This window comes from Rhinolophus hipposideros (assembly GCF_964194185.1).
Source record: "Rhinolophus hipposideros genome assembly, chromosome: 21".
NCBI classification, from domain to species: Eukaryota; Metazoa; Chordata; class Mammalia; order Chiroptera; family Rhinolophidae; genus Rhinolophus; species Rhinolophus hipposideros.
Genome location: NC_138067.1, coordinates 7,112,638 through 7,135,231, shown reverse-complemented (window position 1 = coordinate 7,135,231; position 22,594 = coordinate 7,112,638). Strand labels below are relative to the sequence as shown.

General features: G+C 33.8%; 1 protein-coding gene across 5 annotated transcripts in view; it reads right to left on the bottom strand.

Moving 5' to 3' along the window:
- Nucleotides 1-22,594, bottom strand: part of CHD9 (chromodomain helicase DNA binding protein 9) — a 150,157-nt gene that overhangs the window by 37,118 nt on the left and 90,445 nt on the right. For all 5 annotated transcript variants that reach the window (XM_081031658.1, XM_081031659.1, XM_081031660.1 and 2 more), the window contains 9 exons: nt 21,207-21,350; nt 20,837-21,092; nt 19,545-19,755; nt 17,710-17,905; nt 14,840-15,007; nt 13,964-14,143; nt 7,121-7,231; nt 2,363-2,559; nt 1,716-1,915 (listed from right to left, as the gene is read on the bottom strand). In XM_081031658.1, coding sequence (XP_080887784.1) covers nt 1,716-1,915; nt 2,363-2,559; nt 7,121-7,231; nt 13,964-14,143; nt 14,840-15,007; nt 17,710-17,905; nt 19,545-19,755; nt 20,837-21,092; nt 21,207-21,350 — 1,663 coding nt within the window. The remainder of the gene's footprint in view (nt 1-1,715; nt 1,916-2,362; nt 2,560-7,120; nt 7,232-13,963; nt 14,144-14,839; nt 15,008-17,709; nt 17,906-19,544; nt 19,756-20,836; nt 21,093-21,206; nt 21,351-22,594) is intronic.

The following is a 22,594-nucleotide window of genomic DNA, read 5'->3' as shown; positions in this document are numbered from 1 at the left end:
CAATAGAGAGTATCGGTTGTTCACTCTTGTGATTGCGTGGCTAGCTGGGAGCTGTGGCTCACTTCCCCTGTCCAGCATTATAAGTATCATGTCGCATATTGCTAGCCCAGGAAAAGATCAAAATTCCAAATTCCAAATAAGGATTCTACTGAATGTGTATTCTATTCCTTGCACACCATTGTAAAGTCTAAAAAGTCGTAAGTCAAAACCACCTTAAGTCAGGAACCATATCGTTGGTATTTTGAGCTGCACAGCTCTTCATTGTGGGGTGCTCTTGTGCATTCTTGGCTTCTACCCACTAGATGCCAATAACATGGTCAAAGTTGTGACAACCCAGGGTGGGGTAGGGATTCAGGCACAGAATCATGTACAGCTGAGAACCACTGGTTTATAGATACCCAATCCGTTTCCTCCTCTCCCAGTATCTGTTGAAAAAACTAGGACTTTTGCCTGTGGAAATTGTCAAGCTTAAGCTTTATTATTTTTTCTTTATTGACATGTAAGTGGGGTTCCAAAGAAGAGTGAAATTCTATTTCTGTGAATCTTCTCTTTATCAGAAGTCAGCTCTTCACACTAATAATTTCATTGCCTCCTATTAAGATAGGCCTCCAATGACCACCCTATTCTAAAATAGGTGCTTTCTGTTATTCTGTATTTTAGCACTTCCTTACTTCTCAGTACTTATCTCAACCTTTAATTATTTAGTTAATTCACCTAGATTTGTATTATGTCTGTCTACCTCACCAAAATGTAGGGTTCATGAGCTCAGGGATGTTGTATATCTTGTTTCTTTTTATCTTTTAGTACCATGCACAAGAAGCACATAGCAAGTACTTCAACAGGTATTTGTTCATTAAATAGAACAAAATTTAACACAGCTTTAAGGGCACATTAACTTTTTTATCTTTATTAAAAAATACGAACTACGAAATATTATTTGATGCAGAAAAGAATGTTCTGTTACCGATGCTGTGGAGAAAAAGTACTTGTGTATAACTCTGATAAGGCTGTGAATTTGGTATAGCCACGTGACAGCAAACTAGTATCGATGAAAATTTAAAATGTACATCTGTTTCCCAAACTTTATTTACATACAAATTGCTGAGGAGCTTGTTAAAATGTAGATTGTGATTGAGTAAGTCTGAGGCCTGTTTCTGCATTTCTAAGATGCTCCCAGGAAATGCCCATGCTGTTGATCCACAGACCACATTTTAGGTACTAAGGATATACGTATATATGCTATACTCAACAATTCTATTTCTTGACATTTACTTGTGATAGATTTATTCACGTGCACAAGGATGAATGTACAAGGATCTTCACTGAAACTTGTTCTCCAATTGTCTAAAGGTGGAAATGTCCTAAAAGCCCAGCATTGAAGGAAACACTAAATGAATTACAGAATATCCATACTTTGGACTACTAAGCAGGACTTTAAAAACTGAGCAGTGCTACATAAATTCAGATAGGAAGAGCTCTAAGTTACAGTATTAGGTCAACAGCTTGCAAACCAACAATGTTTGATAATGGTATGTAAAGCTCAACAAAACTGGTAACATTGGTATTTTCTTAAGTTGGAACATGAAACTGAGGGTGAAGGATAAAAAAGTTCTTTAACATTGTCTATAATGCTTCAGTATTTTATAGGGTACTATGATGAGTATTATTAAGTAACTAAAAATAAAGTGAAAAATAAAACGGAAAAAGGTTCTTACCTAGATGATTTTGTAGCTCTCGTGTCTGCCCATCTTCAGTTGGCGTAATGAGATCCCATATGAAGCCTTTAATTTTCTCATCTCCCCGGTAATGAATAAGGCAATATGCTAAGAGGGCTCGGCAAATTATTTCTACATCATGCTCGTTTAGCTGCCTTTTAAAACGGCCATGTGATAGAATCTCTCTCCATCGGCCCCATCTGGTTAAAAAGGTATATTTACATTAATACCGAACAAGTTCTAAAGAAAAACAGAGCTCATGGATAAAAGGCCTGAAAACTGCAAAAAAGCACATTGTCATTCATAGGATTTACTTAATAAAGGGTTTTCTTGCATGAATAAAATGCAGAGCCACGGTATAGTAATTTCTAGTAAATTTTATGCAATAATGGGTAACAACAATATCCATTTTGCATTTTGGAATATGCAAATCTGAAGAATTTGACTTAATTGATACATTTGTAATTTAAAACTTAAGAAAATCCCATCTTCTGTTATTAAATATATGTTAAACATTTCAATTCAGGGTATTTTAGAAATAGATTTTATTGATTCTAACAAGATAAAAAATATACTAGAATAGTGTATGTTTTCTGTAACTTAACATGCCAGATTACTAACAAGAAACTTTAAAAATAATACTTTACCCATAAACCAGCAGATTTTTCTCTACTCTGAAGCACTCGGTTCTCCCATAGCCATTGGAACGGTCACAGGGTCTCCGGAGTTTGGGCTTTTCTTCTCCTTCACTTTCAGCTTCAGATAATTCAGCCAATTCATCTTTTGTGGCACTAAAGGGTCTCGTTTGCTTCCTAATTCTTGGAGTGTCAATAACCAAGCTGTTCTGTAAAATTTAATAGCTATTACTTGAAGGTCCTTTTACTATTTTGCTTATAACGTCTTACATTTTTCAATGCATAAATGATAAAATAATTCTAGAAAGCCAGAAAGAGAAATTACTAACAATTCCAACAACATGCCAAATCAACTTCAATTTTTTTTTTTATTCCTTTAAAACCCTTAATACCGTATGCATATAATTTTATGATATTACAGTCACAGGATTAAAAAGAATTTTGTATTTGGCTTTAGTATTAATATGAAAGTTATTGTATTGTGCATCTGTAATAGCCATAAAATATATTTTAAGCTCAATTTATGGATCACAATTTTCTTCATCTAATTAATTCATAATTCAATTAGGGTTGTTTTAAATTTTCACCATAAATAATGCTAAAGTAACTCTTTGTGATCTAAGTTTATCCTAGAGATAAATCCAAAAGAAGTGAAATATTCAGGAATGGAAATATTGGTCAAAGGATATAAATATCTTATAGATCTAGAAACATGTTTCAGTGCTTTTCAAGACTTATACTAATATATACAAAAACCAAGGTAATAACTATATGAACCTCACTATTTGCAATTCAGTGTAACTCATTCAAAAACAACCTAAGTTGACATGCATTTCACCTTTACTGAGAAATTTCTCTAAGTTAGACACTATGTTATCGGCTGCAGATATAAAAATGAATAAGACAGCTTCTGCTCATAAGGAATCTATAGTCACATGGGTCAGACAAATGTGTAAACAAATAAATGCTATTCAAGATGAAATACAAGTTGGGTACAAAGGGAGTCAGAGAAAGCTTCATAAAGTAGTGATACACGACAGAATCTTGAAGAATGAGAAGTAGTTTGCTAGGCAGTCAAAGAGAAGATAACATTATAAGGAGAGGGAAGAGCAAGGGACCTGAAATGGAATGAGATGTTCAGGAAATGCTGTAGAGCAGGAGATGGCAAAGGGGAGGAGAGGAAGCAGACACCACACCACGAGAGTAAGTACCACAGTACATACACAGCATTGGATTTAAGGGGATACATATTAATCTGGCTTATTCCTTGGAGACATTAACCTTTTCTGCCAAGTCTCTCCACTGTAAAATTACTAGCTTTCCAATTGATAAGTATTTTGGAACATGTATGTTGAGAACATGTAAAAATCCTGTTTCTCCTTAAATCTCACCCCAAAATTTTAGAATTCATCAATGGATTTTGTCTGCCAGAATTATTACTGTGGTGGATTAATAGTGATTTTCTATTTCTCTTAATTCCTTCTACATTTATTAATTGGCATTCTGTTCAGAAGAATTGCCCCTTTCCTCCATGCAGGTTCCATTAAAACACACACACACACACACACACACACACACACACACACACAATTTTATTTTTTCTTGAGTAATTTCAAACGTCCTTTGCCCATAATCTTTTGAAATTTGATGTTTCTGATCAACTTTATTAGTTTTATATAATAACATTAACTTCCATATACACTTCAGCTACAAAGTCTCACCAGTATGACTGCACTTTTATTTTTCCACTACATGATTTTTAATCTTACATATTTGAACATGCCAATCATTTCTTTTGTGATTTCTAATTGAGAATGTTTTTTCACAAAATATCTGATAAAATAAAAATCTAGTTTTTCTATTTTTGCATTTTTAATTAAATAAAATTTATAATAAATGGGTATTTATTGGTACAGATATATTAAGATGCTCCTCACCAATGCTAACTCCATATTCTAATGACAATAACTACGCTTTTTTACTCTAATACTATCTTTCATTAAAATCTTATAATTTGACCTTTTTCTGTTCTTATTATTTTCTTTGTTCTTAAAATCTTTCTCTTGGTGTCTTTCTCTATTTAAATCTTGGTTCCTTTATAATATATTAACATGCTTTTGTATCTTAACATGTAACATTTGTCTGTCTTCATTATACTTAATTTTCAGAAAAATTTTCAACGGTTTTTTTAACAAAGTATAAATTAGAAAATATAACTGCAGAGTGTTTAACAACTACATGCTTATATGAATTTATTTATAAAATCCTTAACTTCTTAAGATAATCTACAAGGCCCTACTGATTTGATCTATATCTATGGTCTCTGACCTTCCCTGTCACCACTGTTACCAACTCGCTACATTCTGCCACAATGTCATTTCTATTCTGGAATACATTAAGCTTGTTTCCACTAAAGGCTCTTTGCCATTCTGTCTACCTTGAAAGCTTTTTCCTTGTGCCTTTATATTGTTGTCTTTCTTACCATTCAAGTCTCAGCACAAATGTCCCCTCTCAGAGTGACCTCCCTTGACCACTTTAACACTATCCACTCCTCCAGGCATTCTCTACCAATTTATTGTTTTATTTTCTTACCTTTCTAAAAATATCGTATTTATTTGTTTACTTTTGTCTAACCCGTCAGGATGCGTAAGCTCTATAAAAAGGGTTTGTCTGTCTTGCTCATATCAGTCCTAATGTGAGAATGGTGCTTGGCTCAGAGTGTGCCCTGACTGGATCTACAGCATAAGTGTTATGTCTGTGTATTACCGATACATGCTTCTGAAAAATTATAAACAAAGATCATATTATATGCATTGTGCTACATATTTCTCTCTAAATTTAACCATCTTGAAGCTCTTTCTATGTCAATATATAAGAATCTACATGATTATTTTTACTTATTGCATTAGACAGTATAAATGTACCTTTCATCATCTATCACAGAAGATTTAGTTAGTTTCTAAATTTTTCCTAAAACAAACAATGTGGCAAAGAGCATCTCTATACAATATCATTGTACATGGGTGATTATTGCTATAGGACAGATTCCTAGGAGTACATTTAATAGTCTGGACTATTTATTCTTCTAAGGAAATTTTAGATTTTGTCCGGTCTTATGAAAAAACTGATCTGGGTTGCATTTTCATTTTTAGAATCTCTTAAAACTTTTAAACTATGTAGTTTTTCCTTTCCAAATGACAAATGTCCCAATTAAATTTGTTAATTCACTTTACTGAAACCATATACATCTTTCCTTCGGTACAACCCTAAGTATACATATTATTTTCTACTGTAAAGTAGATCTCCTCTTTTCCTAAAACTTTTATTTTAAGTGTGTTTTTCTAGGACCCATCAGCTCCAAGTCAAGTAGCTGTTTCAATCTAATTGTAGAGGGTGGAGCTCACAGGCTCATGTGGGGATCGAATCAGCAACCTTGTTGCTAAGAGCACCGCACTGTAACCAACTGAGCTAATCTGGCACCCCTCTTTTCTTATATTTTTCTATTTCTGTTAGTACCAATATTTAGGAAGGCTAAATGGCATGTTTATGTTTTATGCAATTAATTCATTAAACCCACTTATTAATTTTAATAGTGGTTTGCTGATTCCTCTGTATTTTTAGGCATGTGAACATGCCATATGCAAATAATGACTTTTTTATTACTATCCTTTCATAGAGAATTATACATATTTCCAAAATATGTTAAATAATGACTATGTATGACAATAGCATTATTCATCATTGTACAATTTTACATTTTAAAATCCAAATACAACTCATGCATCAATCTTAATATGAAATTCTTTTCATCATTTAGCAGTTATTTGACAGTAGATAAGGCTCACAAACTGATTTCAACATAATTATTAGACAGGTGTCTTATAAAATGAACAATTATTATCAGTTCCATGAATTCTATTTTAGTTTTTTGGTCCTTTCTTTCTTAGTTCCAAGGGAAGTTATAAACGAAACAGGTTAAAATTGCCACTTTCTTGACTCCTTCTTTTCCCCTCCTTTTATATTTGCATGAATCATCATTAATGGGATCTAACATCAAGAAAACAAAGTTAAAGAGCAAAATAAAAGTAACACATAATTTGAAGAAATTTTAAAAATTAAAAAAACAGATAATTTGGGCCGGCCCAGTGGCTCAGGTGGTTGGAGCGCCAAGCTCCTAACATTGAGATTACTGGTTTGATTCCCACATGGGCCAGTGAGCTGCGCCCTCCACAGCTAAGACTGTGTACAACAGCTCTCCCTGGAGCTGGGCTGTTATGAACAGCCGGAGGTTGGCATGACCTGCTGTGGGCTACTGTGTGCCGTCATGAGTGGCTGATGGCCAGCGTGAGTGGCCAGCAGCCGAGAGCTGCCATGAGCTGCTGTGAGCTGGAGACCCACTACCTCAGTGGGGGCAAGCACAAGGCTCATAGTATCAGCATGGACCAGGGAGCTGTCCTACACAACTAGACTGAGAAACAACGGCTTGAACCGGAGTTGGGCGGGTGGAGGGTGGGGAAGGGCACATAATTTTAAGAATATAAATAACATCCAAAATTAAACTTTCCTTGTATTACACCTATCATGACACACATCAGAAGTATGAAATTGAAGCAGTGTGACTCAATATATGATCATTCTACTACCCCACATCAATTTATTTATGCATGTAAATTAATTTTGGTAAGTACATAGTTCGATACCGTAAAATACTATAATAATATTACCAAGTATTCCAAAAGGTAATTTTTATAAAAATAAATAAATACTTACTCTGCCACTGATGGCATCTATATCTATTTCTGCCTTTTTAGCCCACTTTTGCCAGAAGTTGGGATCATCTAAGGAAATATCTGTCCGGTTTCCAGATGCCACAAAACTTGCCTGAAATACATAATGGCAGGTTTTCAAAATGTTTTGAAGCTTAGAGGAAAAATCTATCAAAGCATGTTTAAAACATTATCTCCTCACATTTACTGTGAATAGAATTTGAAATTTAGCATTCACACCTACGTTCAAAGGATGAAACATACCAAGCAACAACTTAAAGCAAAAGGCTTAAGGCAGAAGGCTGAATGCCAACCCAGGCTGGAGTTTTAGGAGCAGAGTTAAATAAGTTGTTATTGCTGTTTAACTCAAACTTTTGGTAAGCAAGGATCAAATACTGTTGGTCAAGAAACCACACAGGACAGAGATATGCTTTCTAGAAACACCACATGAATATTAAGAAATTAGATTAGAACAATAATTTCAAGCCTGCTTGTCCTTTACAGCTCATTTTCTGGTATTCTCCCACTTTACTTCAATCATATTATTAGATAAATATGTCTCCTAAAGAAAATGAAATACAGAATATGAAAAATAAAGAAAAATGAATCACTGTCTTTATTTTTAAAACTATTTTCCTTACAACAAAAACACTTCATAATCATTGTAAAACTTTAATAAATTGCAGAGTAACAAAATTAGAAAATATAAGTAATTTATGTTCTTACATATTGTAAAAAGTATAAAATCTTTTAGTTGGAATTAACTTTAGACATTACAGGTCAACACTGTAACATATAAACTAATAACCATTATTACAACTGAAGTTCCTAAGCATAAATATGCCACTTCAAAAAAAGGTAAAAAAAAAAAAAGTGCTTGTTAAAAATGAAATAAGCAATGAAGACACATGATGTTTTATGAAAGAAAAGGGCCTGAAAGATACATGCTAACTCTTATAAGAATTAATGGAAGAACATGGTCACATAAAATGACTTTCAAAGAAGAATATAATTAGTAAATGGCTTTAAGATAAGGCTAATTATCTGGGATATAATCAAATGATTAAAACCCTCATTAAAAACTCATCTTGAGGGGTGGCTGGTTAGAGCAGGTGCTGGTAGCACCAAGGCTGCCAGTTCGATCCCCGCATGGACCACTGTGAACTGTGCCCTCCAACAAACAAAACTCATCATGATAGAATTTTAAAATGCAAAATATCATACATTAAAAAGATAAAACTATTAGAAGCAAATAACACATTTATGTCATTCAAGATAACTGGAAGTTTCAACACTGGAAAACTGATGATATCAAGGAATTATTGTGCATTTTATTTTTAAATGTGATAATTGTAGTTATGTTAAAGAAATCTTTATCTTTAGAAACACATATGGAAACATTTATGGAGGTGATGATATACTGTCTGGGATTTACTTTAAAATAATATGATAGATGGGTAGGGTAGTAATGAAATAAGTTTAGCATGAGTTGGTATCTGTTGAAGCTAAGTGATGAATTCACATGTTTCATTATACTATTCTATCTGTATTTGTAGCCTGACTCTTTATAAAACATTGAAAAAAATAAACAGGAACAAAATTAATATTTAAAATACTTCTGAACTTTAAAATTCTGTTCATAACATTGCTTATCAAGTAAAAAGTACATTCCATCGAAACATTCTTTTTTAAAAACATTTTTTGAGATTGGGTTTGTAAGATGCTTGTATATAGCAAGTGTTCAAATATTATAAATGTTTAACAATGTGTACTTTGCTAGAATACTTATGAAACAGAAGTGACAGAAATGTTTTAATGAATTAAATTTAAATTTTTTTTTTTTTTTATTAATACTTGCTCTAAACGACAGCTTTAATAATATTGTGAAACTACTGATATTAGTACTTGTTTTATTTATTTGAAATGATGAGTCTGGCAGAGTAAAAACATGGCTCCCAAAGATATCTAGGTTCTAATTCCTGGAATCTTGTGTTAGTTTATATGTCAAAAGGGACTTGGCAGATGTATATTATCCAAGTGGGTCCTAAATGTAATCACAACTGTCCTTATAAGAGGAAAGAAGAGGCCATTTCACCAAAGAGGAAAAGGCTATATGACAGAAGCAGAGACTGGAATAATGCGATCACAAGCCAAGAAATGCAGGCATTCTTAAATGTTGCAAGAGATAACAGATTCTCCCGTGGAAACGTCAGAAGGAACCAGTCCTGCTGCTAACCTTGATTTCAGCCCTTTGGACTTCTGACATCCAGAACTGTAAGCAAGTAAATCTGTGTTGTTTTAAGCCACTACATTTGTGGTAATTTGTTACAGTGGCAATAGGAAATAATCCAGTGAGACACTTCTTAATGATAAACAACATATTTTAAAAACTCACATCCAACTTAAAAGTACAAAGTCTAATTAGCTCAATAAAACAAAAAGTAGACAGCCACCTGCATAAAAGTACACGACAATTCATAGAAACAGTATGAATGAGTACGAGAAACAGACATCATCTAACTGCTCAAGTAGCTCCTAAGCTGTGAGGGGACTTCGTTTTGTTAATTCAGAAATAAATTTTTTAACTAATATGATATCCATACTTTGAAATCTTCATTAATATAAACTCATCAATTTTTATGAACACTGAAAAAAGTTCACTGAAGTTCATAGGGTTTATTTTGTACTATAATTTCATTGATATATGCTTCAAAATTTAAGCAATGTAGCAAATGAGCATTTGCTTTACATGAATTGGAGAATATTTAACATGAAAAGCAATTAAATATCAAGTCATTAAAATAAAAAAATGGGGGGCAGTCCTGGTGGCTCAGGTGGTTAGAGCTCTGTGCTCCTAACTCCGAAGGCTGCGGGTTCGATTCCCACATGGGCCAATGGGCTCTCAATCAGAAGGTTGCCAGTTCAATCCCGCAAGGGATAGTGGGCAGCGACCCCTGCAACTAGCAACAGCAACTGGACCTGGAGCTGAGCTGCGCCCTCTACAACTAAGACTGAAAGGACAACAACTTGACTTGGAAAAAAGTCCTGGAAGTAAACACTGTTCCCCAATAAAGTCCAGTTCTCCTACCCCAATAAAATATTTAATAAATAAATAGATAGGTAAATAAATAAATAAATAGGTTTCTGAAATATTACTCTATGGTTGCTTACTTAAAAAAAAAATTCTAGCGTACAGTGGATAATCATTTTTATTCTGCTACCAATTAACTGTTGATAATTAAAATAATTTGCCTGGAAGAAACTACACTTAAAGATTAAATAGCTTTTGTTATATTCATTATAAGTGATAAAATTATTTTTCAAATCACTTTTTTATATTTGTAAATAATTCTAGATTCTACTGTTAATTGACATGTAACATTTTCAAGTTGACTAACAAAATTCTCAAGGATTGTAATAACGGACTAATGCCTACAGAAATGCAATGCCTGTGGAAGCTATCATCCATTACAGGTTTACCGACTCCTTCCAAATGTTACATCTTAATATCCTAGCTCCCAGAAAAATATTCTTCTTTAAATGTATTCTTTTAATCATTAAAACCCTTAATTATTTATAAGGAAAGACTTTTAAGTGGTGAAATCTATCTTCCCATATCAGAAAGTAGCAGGAGAGTAGATACCACAGAAGAGCCCTTACAAATAAGCAGTCCATCTGAAGCATGATACTGACACTTTTGCTTTGCCTTTTGGAAATTAAGCAATTCTAAGTCTTTTGTTCTATACCCAAAATTTTTTCAATCAGACTAGAAAGTTCCTATTTCAAGGATCCACCTGATTGCCCTTATGAAAATCTTTCAAAACAATATCTAGGTGACACCACAACTTACAAATGAAGTTACCAATAATGATTTATTTGATGGATATGTACTAAGTCTAAATAGGCTTATTATGCACAATGCTCCATATACGTAGCTTCTTATCAAAACTATTTGATAATGCAAAGAAACATAGATTGGAATTACTTCATTTATCCATACCATTGAAAACAATTGTACATAGCCGAAGTCTTTGGAAATTCCAGGAAAAGGTATAAAATACTATGAACTTTACATCAGCGGTGCCACTATATATAGTCACGCCATATTCCACTATGCTAAATGCTCACTCAATAGTGGCACTGCCACACAAATATGGAAATGAACAAATTATAAAACAATCACAGGCAACTCTCTGTAATTTCTTCAGCAATTATACCTCATCAGTCAGCTCTTTTTAAATGTAACAGTTACTCCCTGGTTTGAGGGTTTAAATAGATATTTAAATGCTTAAGTATTTCACATTAGAAGAGCACAGCTGGTTATCAGTAAAGTATATTATGATTAGAGTATACCTGAGTAAAATAATGCTCACATAGCAATAGCAAAATAGGAAAGGCCAACCATGATTATGCTCTCCTCTTTATAGAAAAGGTTGACTTGTAAAGGTTAATTGTCCAAGGTCACTCAGCTTCTGAGTCAGAACTCAAACCCTGGCGTTCTGACTTGCCATGCTTATTATCATTAACTTTGTAAATGAGAAAGCCTGGGATCTCCTGTGGTCATTAAGTACTTTACCTATTCCTACACTGATTAAACAAACAAAAAAACAACCTTTAAGAATATCTCTATGATGCTTAGCCTAACCAACAAAGACCATTTCTATGACTAATGCCTTTTGATTAAATTAACTGATTTCAGGCATAAGGGAGAAATACGCATACATAGTGTGTTGACGACTTGGGTAGAGCCAAGGAATCTGAAATAAATTATATTTCTCAGGAAGGAAGCTACAGCCAGGGTACGTCGACCCAATCATGACTAGGTTTAGTTCTCAACCTTATACTTCTATAGTATTCCTTTTGTTTCCACAATACTACTTCCTTCTGATTTATTCTCTTATAATTCCCAACTCTATTACCTCTATCTGAAGCAACTCTTATGGCCATCTCCACTTGGATGCCCTATAAATGCCACAAATACAACAGCTCCAATATTTTATTTTCTCCATATGAATTTCCTTCTCTTGCATTCTCTATCTTACTTAATGACACCAGGACCCTCCTAGCTACTTGAACCAGAAAATTTCAAGTCATTTTCTGTCTCCTCCCACGAATTTCTAACTGATCATAAACACCTGTTAATTAAAGTGGTTTTCCACTACTCTAATTCACTCATCATTAGTTCCTACATAAGCCTCTTATCTGATCTCCCTGACTCTAGTCTTTTCCTTTCAAACTCATTCTCTACACTGATGCTGGAGTTAAATTTCTAAACTGGATCGCACTAAGTCCATTTTCTGCTTGAAGGGATTTAAAAGCTTTTTAACAGCCCCAGGATCACGAGCAAATTCCTCAAAATGGAATTTTTCTGAGTCCTTCACAATTTGGATCTAAACTCCCTAACCCCTTCATTTTCACCTCCATCTAATTCATCCTGTGCTTCCAGACAGGCCTATAACATGCCTTGAAATCTTCCTCTTAGTTTAGCAACATATGATTCATTAATATGACCTCTTTTGAAATGCAATGAAATCCACATTTCCTTCAAGACTTGGCTCAAATGTTATTTTTTTCTGGTGAGGCTTTCCTGATTCTCTGCTCTCCCATTTTACCCAGAATTAATCATTTCCCCCTTTACATTTACATGAACTAGAATCCTTTCATTTTAGTATTTCCAGCATTGTTAAGTACTTCACACAAGATTTCATTAGTTTGCTGAATGAATGCAAGAGGAAAATTTTCATTTGGAAACTGGTAATATTACTTTTGGTGTAGCACCTTTACTACCTGCAAAAACACACTGCTCTCCATAAAGATAAAGATTTCTGGGTTGAAAGCAAATTGGGGGATGGAGAAGGAAGAAAATGTAGAAAGGAAGTGGAGAGGAAAAAACCTATAGGAATCATTGCAGATGGGACATAACGCTACAATAAAAAACTCTTCAGATGAACGACAGATATAGATTCTGGTGCAAAGAAAAGAGAAAGCAAGAGAGAAAGAAAAGAAAAACAAATATAAAAGCAGTTAGTAAACTTTTAATATTTTCCCCAGATAGGGTAGAATAGTTATTAACACTTCAAAAGTCAAATTTTGTTTTACTGTCTGCATATTAGATTTATATATTTAAAATAAAATTAGAAACCTTTCTCTCTTGTAAGTACTTTAAATTGTAGTATACCGACCCCCTTATGCTCCAGAGATACATTCCAAGTCCGCCAGTGGATGCTTGAGATTACGGATAGTACAAAACCCTGTATATTATGGTTTTCCCTATACATACATACCTGTGATACGGTTTAATTTATAAATTGGGCACACTAAGAAATTAACAATAAAATAGAACAATTATAACAATGTCCTATAATAAAAGCTATGTGAATGTGGTTTTTCTCTCTCTCTTAAAATATCTTTTGACTTATTTCTGGAATTTTCCATTTAATATTTTTGTACCATGGTTGACTTAAGTCATAGATAAGGGGACCATTGTGTTACAAGTTAATGTAAGATGATTTAACCTCCTCTACTGTTACTTATATTTTGCTCTAACTTTGACACATGTTTTTTAATTTCTAATTTCATTTCAAATGTTCTACTTTGATTAATACTTAGAACTACTTCTGGTTATTATACTTATTCCATGTCACTAAGATCAAAAGAGCACATGGGAAATTTGATATGAGAGATCAGAAAAAATGAAGAAAAAGATTACCTAATTCTTTTGAGATAATTCAATTTACTTAAACATAAAGTAGATGTTCTGCAAACAATTAGTAAAGAGACAGTTAAATTATTTTAGCATTGAACGTAAGTTACCAGTACATATATATAAAATAGCACTCACTGTTACCTTAGCAAATGTTGACCCACGACCTTCTGACTCAATTGTAATAGTTTTTGTGCGACGTAGTAAAATCTGATCGATATCCTCTTCACAGAATTTAGAACCTTCATCTTCCTCTTCCATAATAGCACCATAAGCACCTCTTCGAAGCAGATCTTCTATTTCCTTTTTGGAAAGCTGTTGAATCTAAAGAGAAAACAATTTTGGTAACAATATTTTTAAAAGTTCATAGAATGAGAAAATAACCCTAAAGAATGTCAAACACTGAGGTCTTGTTTAAATTGCCATTTGGGGTTTGAGATGTACTCAAGAGAGAATTCTCTGAAAGAATACATTGACGTTGCTGACTCTTCTTTACTATCTTTAAAATAAGATTTACCATTTGCCTAAAATGGTTTCAGTTAAAACATAGTCTATGGGGCAGGAAACCTGTGAAGGTTCTTTTCAGTACCAGGATTCTATAATGGTTGTAAGTACAAGATATAAGACAACAAACTTTAGGGGAAAATGCCAAAGAACGTCATTTATATAACAAGACAAAACCAATGCCAGTAGTTTGAAAGTTAAAAAAAAGAAAAGAAAAAACTGTATAGAAATAATACACAAATTCTATTTTGTTATGCCATGATACAAATTTTCTAAAAGCAGAGCAAAAATACGTCTTCTTGAAAACACATTCTTAGAATTCATAAGCTCTAGAGTTATATAGACAGAACAGGATGAAAAGTATTAACTAAATGTCGCAGTATTCTGAAATCCCTCCTTACATAAAACCATCTATTTCGTGTTTGGTATGAATCAAAATTAAATATACTACCTGACGTTAAAAGTAAATGCAAACAAAAACACAAAAGCTCCAACGGAAAAAGAAAATATACGTACCCCACCAACATTGCTTTCCCTTCCGCTCATGCTCTGCAGCACAGCCTTATCCAGACCCAGTTTCAGACTGGCTCGGTCAAACATCTCTCTCTCGTATGAGTTCCGAGTTACCAGTCGGTAGACTTTAACTGCTTTATTCTGACCAATTCTATGACAACGAGCTTGGGCCTATAAAAAACGAAAAGTTATAGATTCAATTTATTTCACAAAATAGCATAAAAAACATTACATAAAAGGCATTTAACAGTAAAATATTTCATAGAATATAAAGTATGTAAGAATTTTTAGAACTTTTTGCTACGAAATTAGCTATAACCTTTTTAAACTAATGAAGGTGAGTTCACTAAAGTAAGAAATGATCCCACAGTCAGCTGTAAGTTAAAATTTAAGCTCATAATTCAGAGAATATAATCATTGAAGAATTATTATTTTAAAGACAGTGTCATCAATATAATTTTAGACAGGAACATAAACTCTAGAATTTTTTAGTTGTTGGCAGCTCATCCTTTAAACCTGTACCCTAAATTTCTAAATTTCTTTTCTGTTATCAACAATCTTTTCAATATATATTTAGTTCAACTGGGTAATTGGGGGAGGGAAGGATAAAAACTGAAAGTGACTGACTCTGGAGACCTAATTTTATTTAAAGAGAGAGCTAATTATCTAATATGTATATTTGTTTGAAGTAAAGATATCAAGAGTACGTAAGAGCTTCATATTTTATCTTGAGTTCCAACTAAACTTAAAATTTGTATAAGTTTTGGGCCGGCCCGGTGGCTCAGGCGGTTAAGAGGTCTGTGCTCCTAACTCTGAAGGCTGCCGGTTCGATTCCCACATGGGCCAGTGGGCTCTCAACCACAAGGTTGCCAGTTCAATTCCTCGAATCCCTCAAGGGATGGTGGGCTCCGCCCCCTGCAACAAAGATTGAACAGGCACCTTGAGCTGAGCTGCCTCCCGATGGCACAGTTGGTTGGAGTGCGTCCTCTCAACCACAAGGTTGCCAGTTCAATTCCTCGACTCCCACAAGGGATATTGGGCTCCGCCCCCTGCAACTAGCAACAGCAACTGGACCTGGAGCTGAGCTGCACCCTCCACTACTAAGACTGAAAGGACAACAACTTGAAGCTGAACGGCATCCTCCACAACTAAGACTGAAAGGACAACAACTTGACTTGGAAAAAAATCCTGGAAGTACACACTGTTCCCCAATAAAGTCCTGTTCCCCTTCCCCAATGAAATCTTTATAAAAAAAAAAATTTGTGTAAGTTTTGACCCTAAAGGTTCTACACAATCAATGGTCTTTTTCACAAATTATTAATCATCTTCCAAATATCTTCAGATTAAATCATTAATTTGGTTTTAAAATTTACAGGTGGCATTGATGCTATATCCTTTGCTGACATCTTTATTTTATCCATATCCATTTTGTGCCCACTAAAACTCAGAACTGTGCATGAACAACTCTGCTCCAGGTCTAGAGAAAGTATAAGAGGCCTATTTTTTTATTAGTCTATAAAGACTAGATAGGTCTACATTAGCAGTAAGCAGGAAAAGCCACCTGAGAGAGAGACTTTGGGGAATCTGGTACAGTTTTTCCATTCCCTCCTCAGGTTCTAAAATATGACTTTACTATTTGATTTCAGATTAACTTTTAGAACACATGCACCGTGGACAGTTGTAGGTATAAATCTCCATTCCAAAAGGAAGTAGTTATGATATGGATTTAATCTAAGGATTGGCAAACTACAGCTTGTGGACAAATCTAGCCTGCCAAATGAGAATGGATATTACATATTTAAAGGACTGTAAAAACAAACAAACAAACAAAAAATGTGTGAAAGCCTACAAAATCAAAAATAGAGGATGCCAAAAAAATTTATACATTTTAAGAAAGGAAAACTGCATTAAAATTGTAATACTCAATATATACTGATAACAAAAGATGAATACAAGTCATATTTGACTTCTGCAATTACAAGAGGTGCTCAAAATGGTTACCATCAGCGTTCAGACACTTCTGATTATGGCGAACTACTGTTTGAACAATGTTGACCAAAGTGTCTACTTGTATACATTTTTTTGGCACCCCCCCCCCCGATATTTACTAACACTGTAGAGATTCCTTTCTACAGAGTTTGTCCCTGGTTTAATCTATTAATTTTGGATACAGCTTTGATATTTTGAACTACATTACACAGTTACACAAATAAAAGGTTAAAACCTTATCTTTAATTAAGCCAGGTATAATTTCAGTAACAATTTATTATATTTGGTGTTATTATCTATTTAAAGTAATATTAATTGCAATATAATTAAGACTATGACGGTCAATAAAAGACGAATTTCTCTTTTGCAAACTCTGACTCTCTTTGGTCACTCTAATTAATATTATTTTGTTTCTATGAAGTCCAAGCAGTCTCAACTTATATGTATACCTTAATTTTTTATAGTATTTCATAAAAAGCATACTACATTATGACTCAATTCTATGCATACTGTATTATATGATGATTGAAAGCTTGAAATTAGGATAAGCAAACACTTATTTCTAAGAAAGTAAAATTCTAAAAATTTTATCTTTTATAGGTAAGTTATTCTTAAAGCTTCAGCCTCTTTCATATTTATATAATATACTTCAAACAAATCTGTACTCAAGTAGGTAAGCCTTTTAAGAAGTTAGTGAGATAACTAAATAAGTATATTTTATTGTCATTAAATTAAAATTAAAATAATTGAAGCTATTTTATTTGGCACAGCTATTTCTTAGGGAAACATACGTGTTAGCCTGTCCAGATAAAAATAAGAGGTAGATTATCAAAAATAGTTACATGGATTTAAAAATAAATTGTCTTAGCTAAAAAATTATTTACCTGAAGGTCATTCTGAGGATTCCAGTCAGAATCAAAAATTATACATGTGTCAGCTGCAGTTAAGTTGATGCCCAACCCACCAGCTCGGGTGCACAGAAGAAAAACAAATCGATCCGAATCAGGTTTACTAAATCGATCTATAGCAGCTTGTCGAAGATTCCCTCTCACTCTTCCATCAATTCGCTCATATAAATATCTATCAAATGAAATGCAATAAATTTAGATAGAAGGATATAATGAAAACGAAGACACATTCTATCCAATGTAATTTCCTAGAATATGTTGACGATAAAATTTAGAAGCAATATTACCCTAACTAGTTTTTAATGGTTTTACTCTTCTCAGTGTAGGTCCTAAGGAGGAAATACAAAGTAATGTAAAGATACAAAATCTCTGCATTCCTCACTCCTGATGGATAAATACCATTACAATGAACACCATCTTTAGAATTGGAATAAAAAAAAAAGCAGGCCATAAAACTACTTTGATCTCATGATTTTTTTTTTTTAAACAAGAAACAAAGACATTAAAAAACTTTACACAAGAAGCCTACCAACATTTCTCTCTGTCTCAATAATGGTACTCTCTCAACTGATATGCTTAACTGTAAACTATAAATCTATCAAGGGCAAACTACAATGCTGTTTCCTTATAATCATTACTGTCAAGCAATTAACTTTTAACTTCTTTTATCCTTCATTTAACACAAAACTCACAAACCAATAAAAATGAAATACATAAAAATTTAGAAACTGGAAGAGGAATACCGAGACATTTGCCACAATCTTCTATTTCAAGATACTTGTTAACACGTATAATTTACTAGTCTCAGCAGCAGCTCCACTGTTGTCTCTAGTGCCTAGAGAATGGGGTGTGACTTCCAATGTTACTTTTGACATTAAAGAAATTTGGAGGTTTCCATGAAATTCATCATAACAGAAATTTATCTTTACCTTATAAATTTTTTTTGTGTAAAGACATCAAGACAAGATAAGAATGGCCATTTTTAGTAATACTGCAATTTAATCTTCTTTCTACTTATATGGTATAAAATTGAGAACAGTACATATTTTGGAATGAGATTAGAGGAGTGGAACACTGACACTAAAAATGAGATAGAAATAAAAATGAAAAATAAAAATGAACTATATAATCTATGAACTATAAACTAGTATAGACCTTTACTTTTAAATATAATGGTCTAACTAAAATCTACAGGTGCATCTTCAGATTCCCTTTTATATAAATATTCTGAAATCTGATTAGATCACCAATGGTCTGTGATAAAATATCCTGATCAATATCCTTTTTTATCTAAATACTGATGAGACAATATTAAGACTGTCATGTACCCAAAAAACAAAATAAAGGCTAATATCAACAAATCAGAAAAGATTAAATCATGAACAAATTTTATATAATGTATAACAATCAAAGTACAGCAAGTTCTAGTTATAACAATGAAATAGATCTGCAAAGGATCTTGAACAGTTTTCCTGCAACTTTGAAGATGGTTATAAATCTGCTTAAAATGTCTTTACTACAAAGTTTACAAATCGTGTAAAATGTACACTTATAAACCCATTCCTAGGTCAAATACCTGTCAGTTTGCAACGTTTTCTAAATCAGTCTCCTTAATCCCGCCTATGACTGCAACATAAGTAGGTTAAGAAAACACCTGACACATAATCCTAAGCAATCTGTCCTCATAGATTGGATTCCTATCTAGATAAAGATGTGACCAAAGGTGAGTTACAGTACAGCGCAGCCAGCACCTTAATGACAAACCTAGCATAATTCACAGTAGGATTCAGTAAATGGACTGTGTGCCTTACCTTTTGTGTATCAGATAGTCCTCCAGGATGTCAAGGCAGCGTACCATCTGAGAGAAGATGAGCACTTTGTGCCCTCCTGCTTTCATTTTGGGAAGCAATTTATCAATAAGGACCAATTTACCAGCAGATTGGATCATTGCTTGAAGATGAAAATCAGAAGCAGCTGGATTATACGTATCTCTAAATTCTCCAAGTATTTTCTCCTCAGCACCTGTCCAAAAAGTACAAGATTAATGCACAAATGTAGGCAACTCCCAGTTGCTTTTAATTTTTCAAAAGTCAGAATTAGTGCTCCTCTGAATTCCTGCAACAAATTAAAATTTTCTGATGGCAGGTACTTATTAGAATCATTTACATTTTTGGCTAAGTCCCCACCAAAACTGCTAATTCACTGAGGATACGGACAATGTCTTAAGCATGTTTTTATCTCCCCAGACACCTGGCATGGTGCCTTATGTAAGTTTATGTTTGCTAAATGTCTCATGAATGTTATTAGGGAAAGAATTAATGAAAATGTCCTAACCTAGACATAGGTTAGGTCCTAACCTCAACATATGTGTTTAAACAAACATCTCATATTTCAACACCGAGATGACAGTGATCACCACTGAAGGGTGTTCACAAGCTGGATGTGTCTATGGACACCCTGCTGGCCATCAAAACAAGGAAACAAGAGAAATTTAAAGGGAAGTCACGTTACAAGTCACTGTTGAATACTCCCTCTAGGCTCTCTGCCTTCCCTCTGCCTGTCTAGTCATAACAACAGTACCAGGATCACCAGTGACTTAGTTACTAGGCTAAGAAATAACTTGTCTTGGATAAAGTAAGATGCGGAGTATATTCCCAGAAATAAGTGAAGAGACCCAAACGTTGTACGGAGAGAACGCCAGCGGAGAATCTGACAGGACATTAAAAATAACACTATAGCACAAAAATTGAGAGAAACTAACTGGGGTTCCTGGACTGGAAAAAAACCAGGAGAAAAATATGTGAATGTGGAAGCCCAAACATGGGCTTTGCTGCCTTTGTGTGTGAGGAGGATTGAACTGGGGGAGAAATTCCATCTGAATTAGACTGAATCCAATTCCTACACCTGTGACGGGGCATTGTAACGTGGGACCCTGTGCTGAAGTAGTGCACACTGCCCCTGGTTCTAGAACTCTTGTAAGCCCCAGAACTCCAGACTGAAATAAAGACTCAGAGGATTACTGCCTCTCCTCCTAACAGCCACCCCAACTTCTTAATGAGCATTCGTTGAAAGGAACAAGCATCTGCGCCATCATTTTCAGCACCTTTGATGAGGTAAGGATGATTGCAGCACTTCCTGAGCTCCATCATGGTATTGACCAAGTTCGGTACATTTGTCTGCCCTGCGCCTTTGGATAGAAAGGAAAAGTTCTTCTCCAAAATAGCCCGGTAGTATTTCTTTTGAATGTTGGTAAGTTCTACTTCAATGATGGTTTCTTCCTTAGGGGCCAACTTCTTTTCCACATCTTCTTTTAATCGTCTCAACATCATCGGTTTCAGGATGGCCTGAAGCTTCTGTACCTGCACAAAAAACGATGGAGATAATATACATGCACATTCAATTACACATACGTACACAATAATTACAATGCTAAAAAGAGTTGATGCACTAATTCACAGAGACCAAAAGGATACCTGTTCCTCTGTTTTTAGATCCCCAAATTCTTGCATAAATGTTGATTCAGAAGGGAACCTTAAGGGTTCTAGAAAGTGAAGAAGACTGAATAGTTCTTCAACTGTATTTTGGAGAGGTGTGCCAGTCAAAAGCACCTTGTGTTCCTATATAAAGCAAGAATAATTCACGTCAAACACCACAATACTAAAATTAGATGAAAGTTGACGTAGGTTATCAAATGTTCAGTGTTGGAAAAGCAAATATTTTTCTGACCAAAATTTTCAAGCATCAATTCAAAATGCATCTTTATCCACAAATCTTTATTAATTTACTTCTCAATCACTTTTTCAAAACTCTGTATCATTCTCCTAATACCCGATTTTGCATACTTTTACCTATTCATGCTTTTAAAAGAAAAGAGTTTTAAATAATTCAGAACCGCAGTTTAGATTTTTCTCAAGGAAACAGTATTTTAAGAATAAAGGGGCTATTTGTTTCTTTTGTACTCAACCATTCCTGGTCTGGAAATTTGTATACAAAACTGTGCTCAGTCTTTATAATTTGGCTGATCATTTGATTTTCGCACAAGAACAAATTCTCAGATCATTAAAGCTACAATCCAACAATGTAAAGGGCTGAATGGAATATGCTTCTAACCTAGAATTGCATTAGAAGTAAAACATAATAGTAACAGAAGGAAATAAACAGAACATTTTAAATAATAATAGTACAAATTATTTAAAATTCAACTTGACAAATACCTCTAAATTCCTTAGCTAAATATTTGTACATGTATCTATATATCTACATGTGTACATATGTGCTAGTAAATGGTCTAGAAAGATACACACCAACCTGCAAATACTGGAGGAAACGGGGAGTAAGGAATGCAACTAGGGGTGGGAATGGATGGATGTAAGGAGCACTTTAATGTTTACTGTATGTACTTCGGTATATTTGAGGTATTTGTTCAAGTGCTCATATACTAGTTATGTGATCTTAATTGAATCAAAAGTAACAAAAAGACAAACCGCTTTGATATGAAAGAAGTATACACATTAAGAAGATGACTTTTAAAAATACTATTTATTAATTATAACCAACATATGGTAAGCATGTAGACTTGTGTAGGAACATTATCCCTCTATCATAAATGATCTGAATAATATTACAACTTTGGTGAGAGGACTTTTTATTAAAGAATTTATGGGCTTAAAAGTTATGGTCTTATTTCCTTAATAGCATATTCTACAGGTTTCTTTTTTTTTTCATCCTAAATGTTAATTACTAAAGCTTTCTGGAGGAAAGAGCTAAAAAATTTTAAGACTTAGAAAACAAATGAGATTTTTTTTTTCTTACTAATTAAAGCAAAAATATCTCAATCACCACAGGTAGAAATCAGATATAC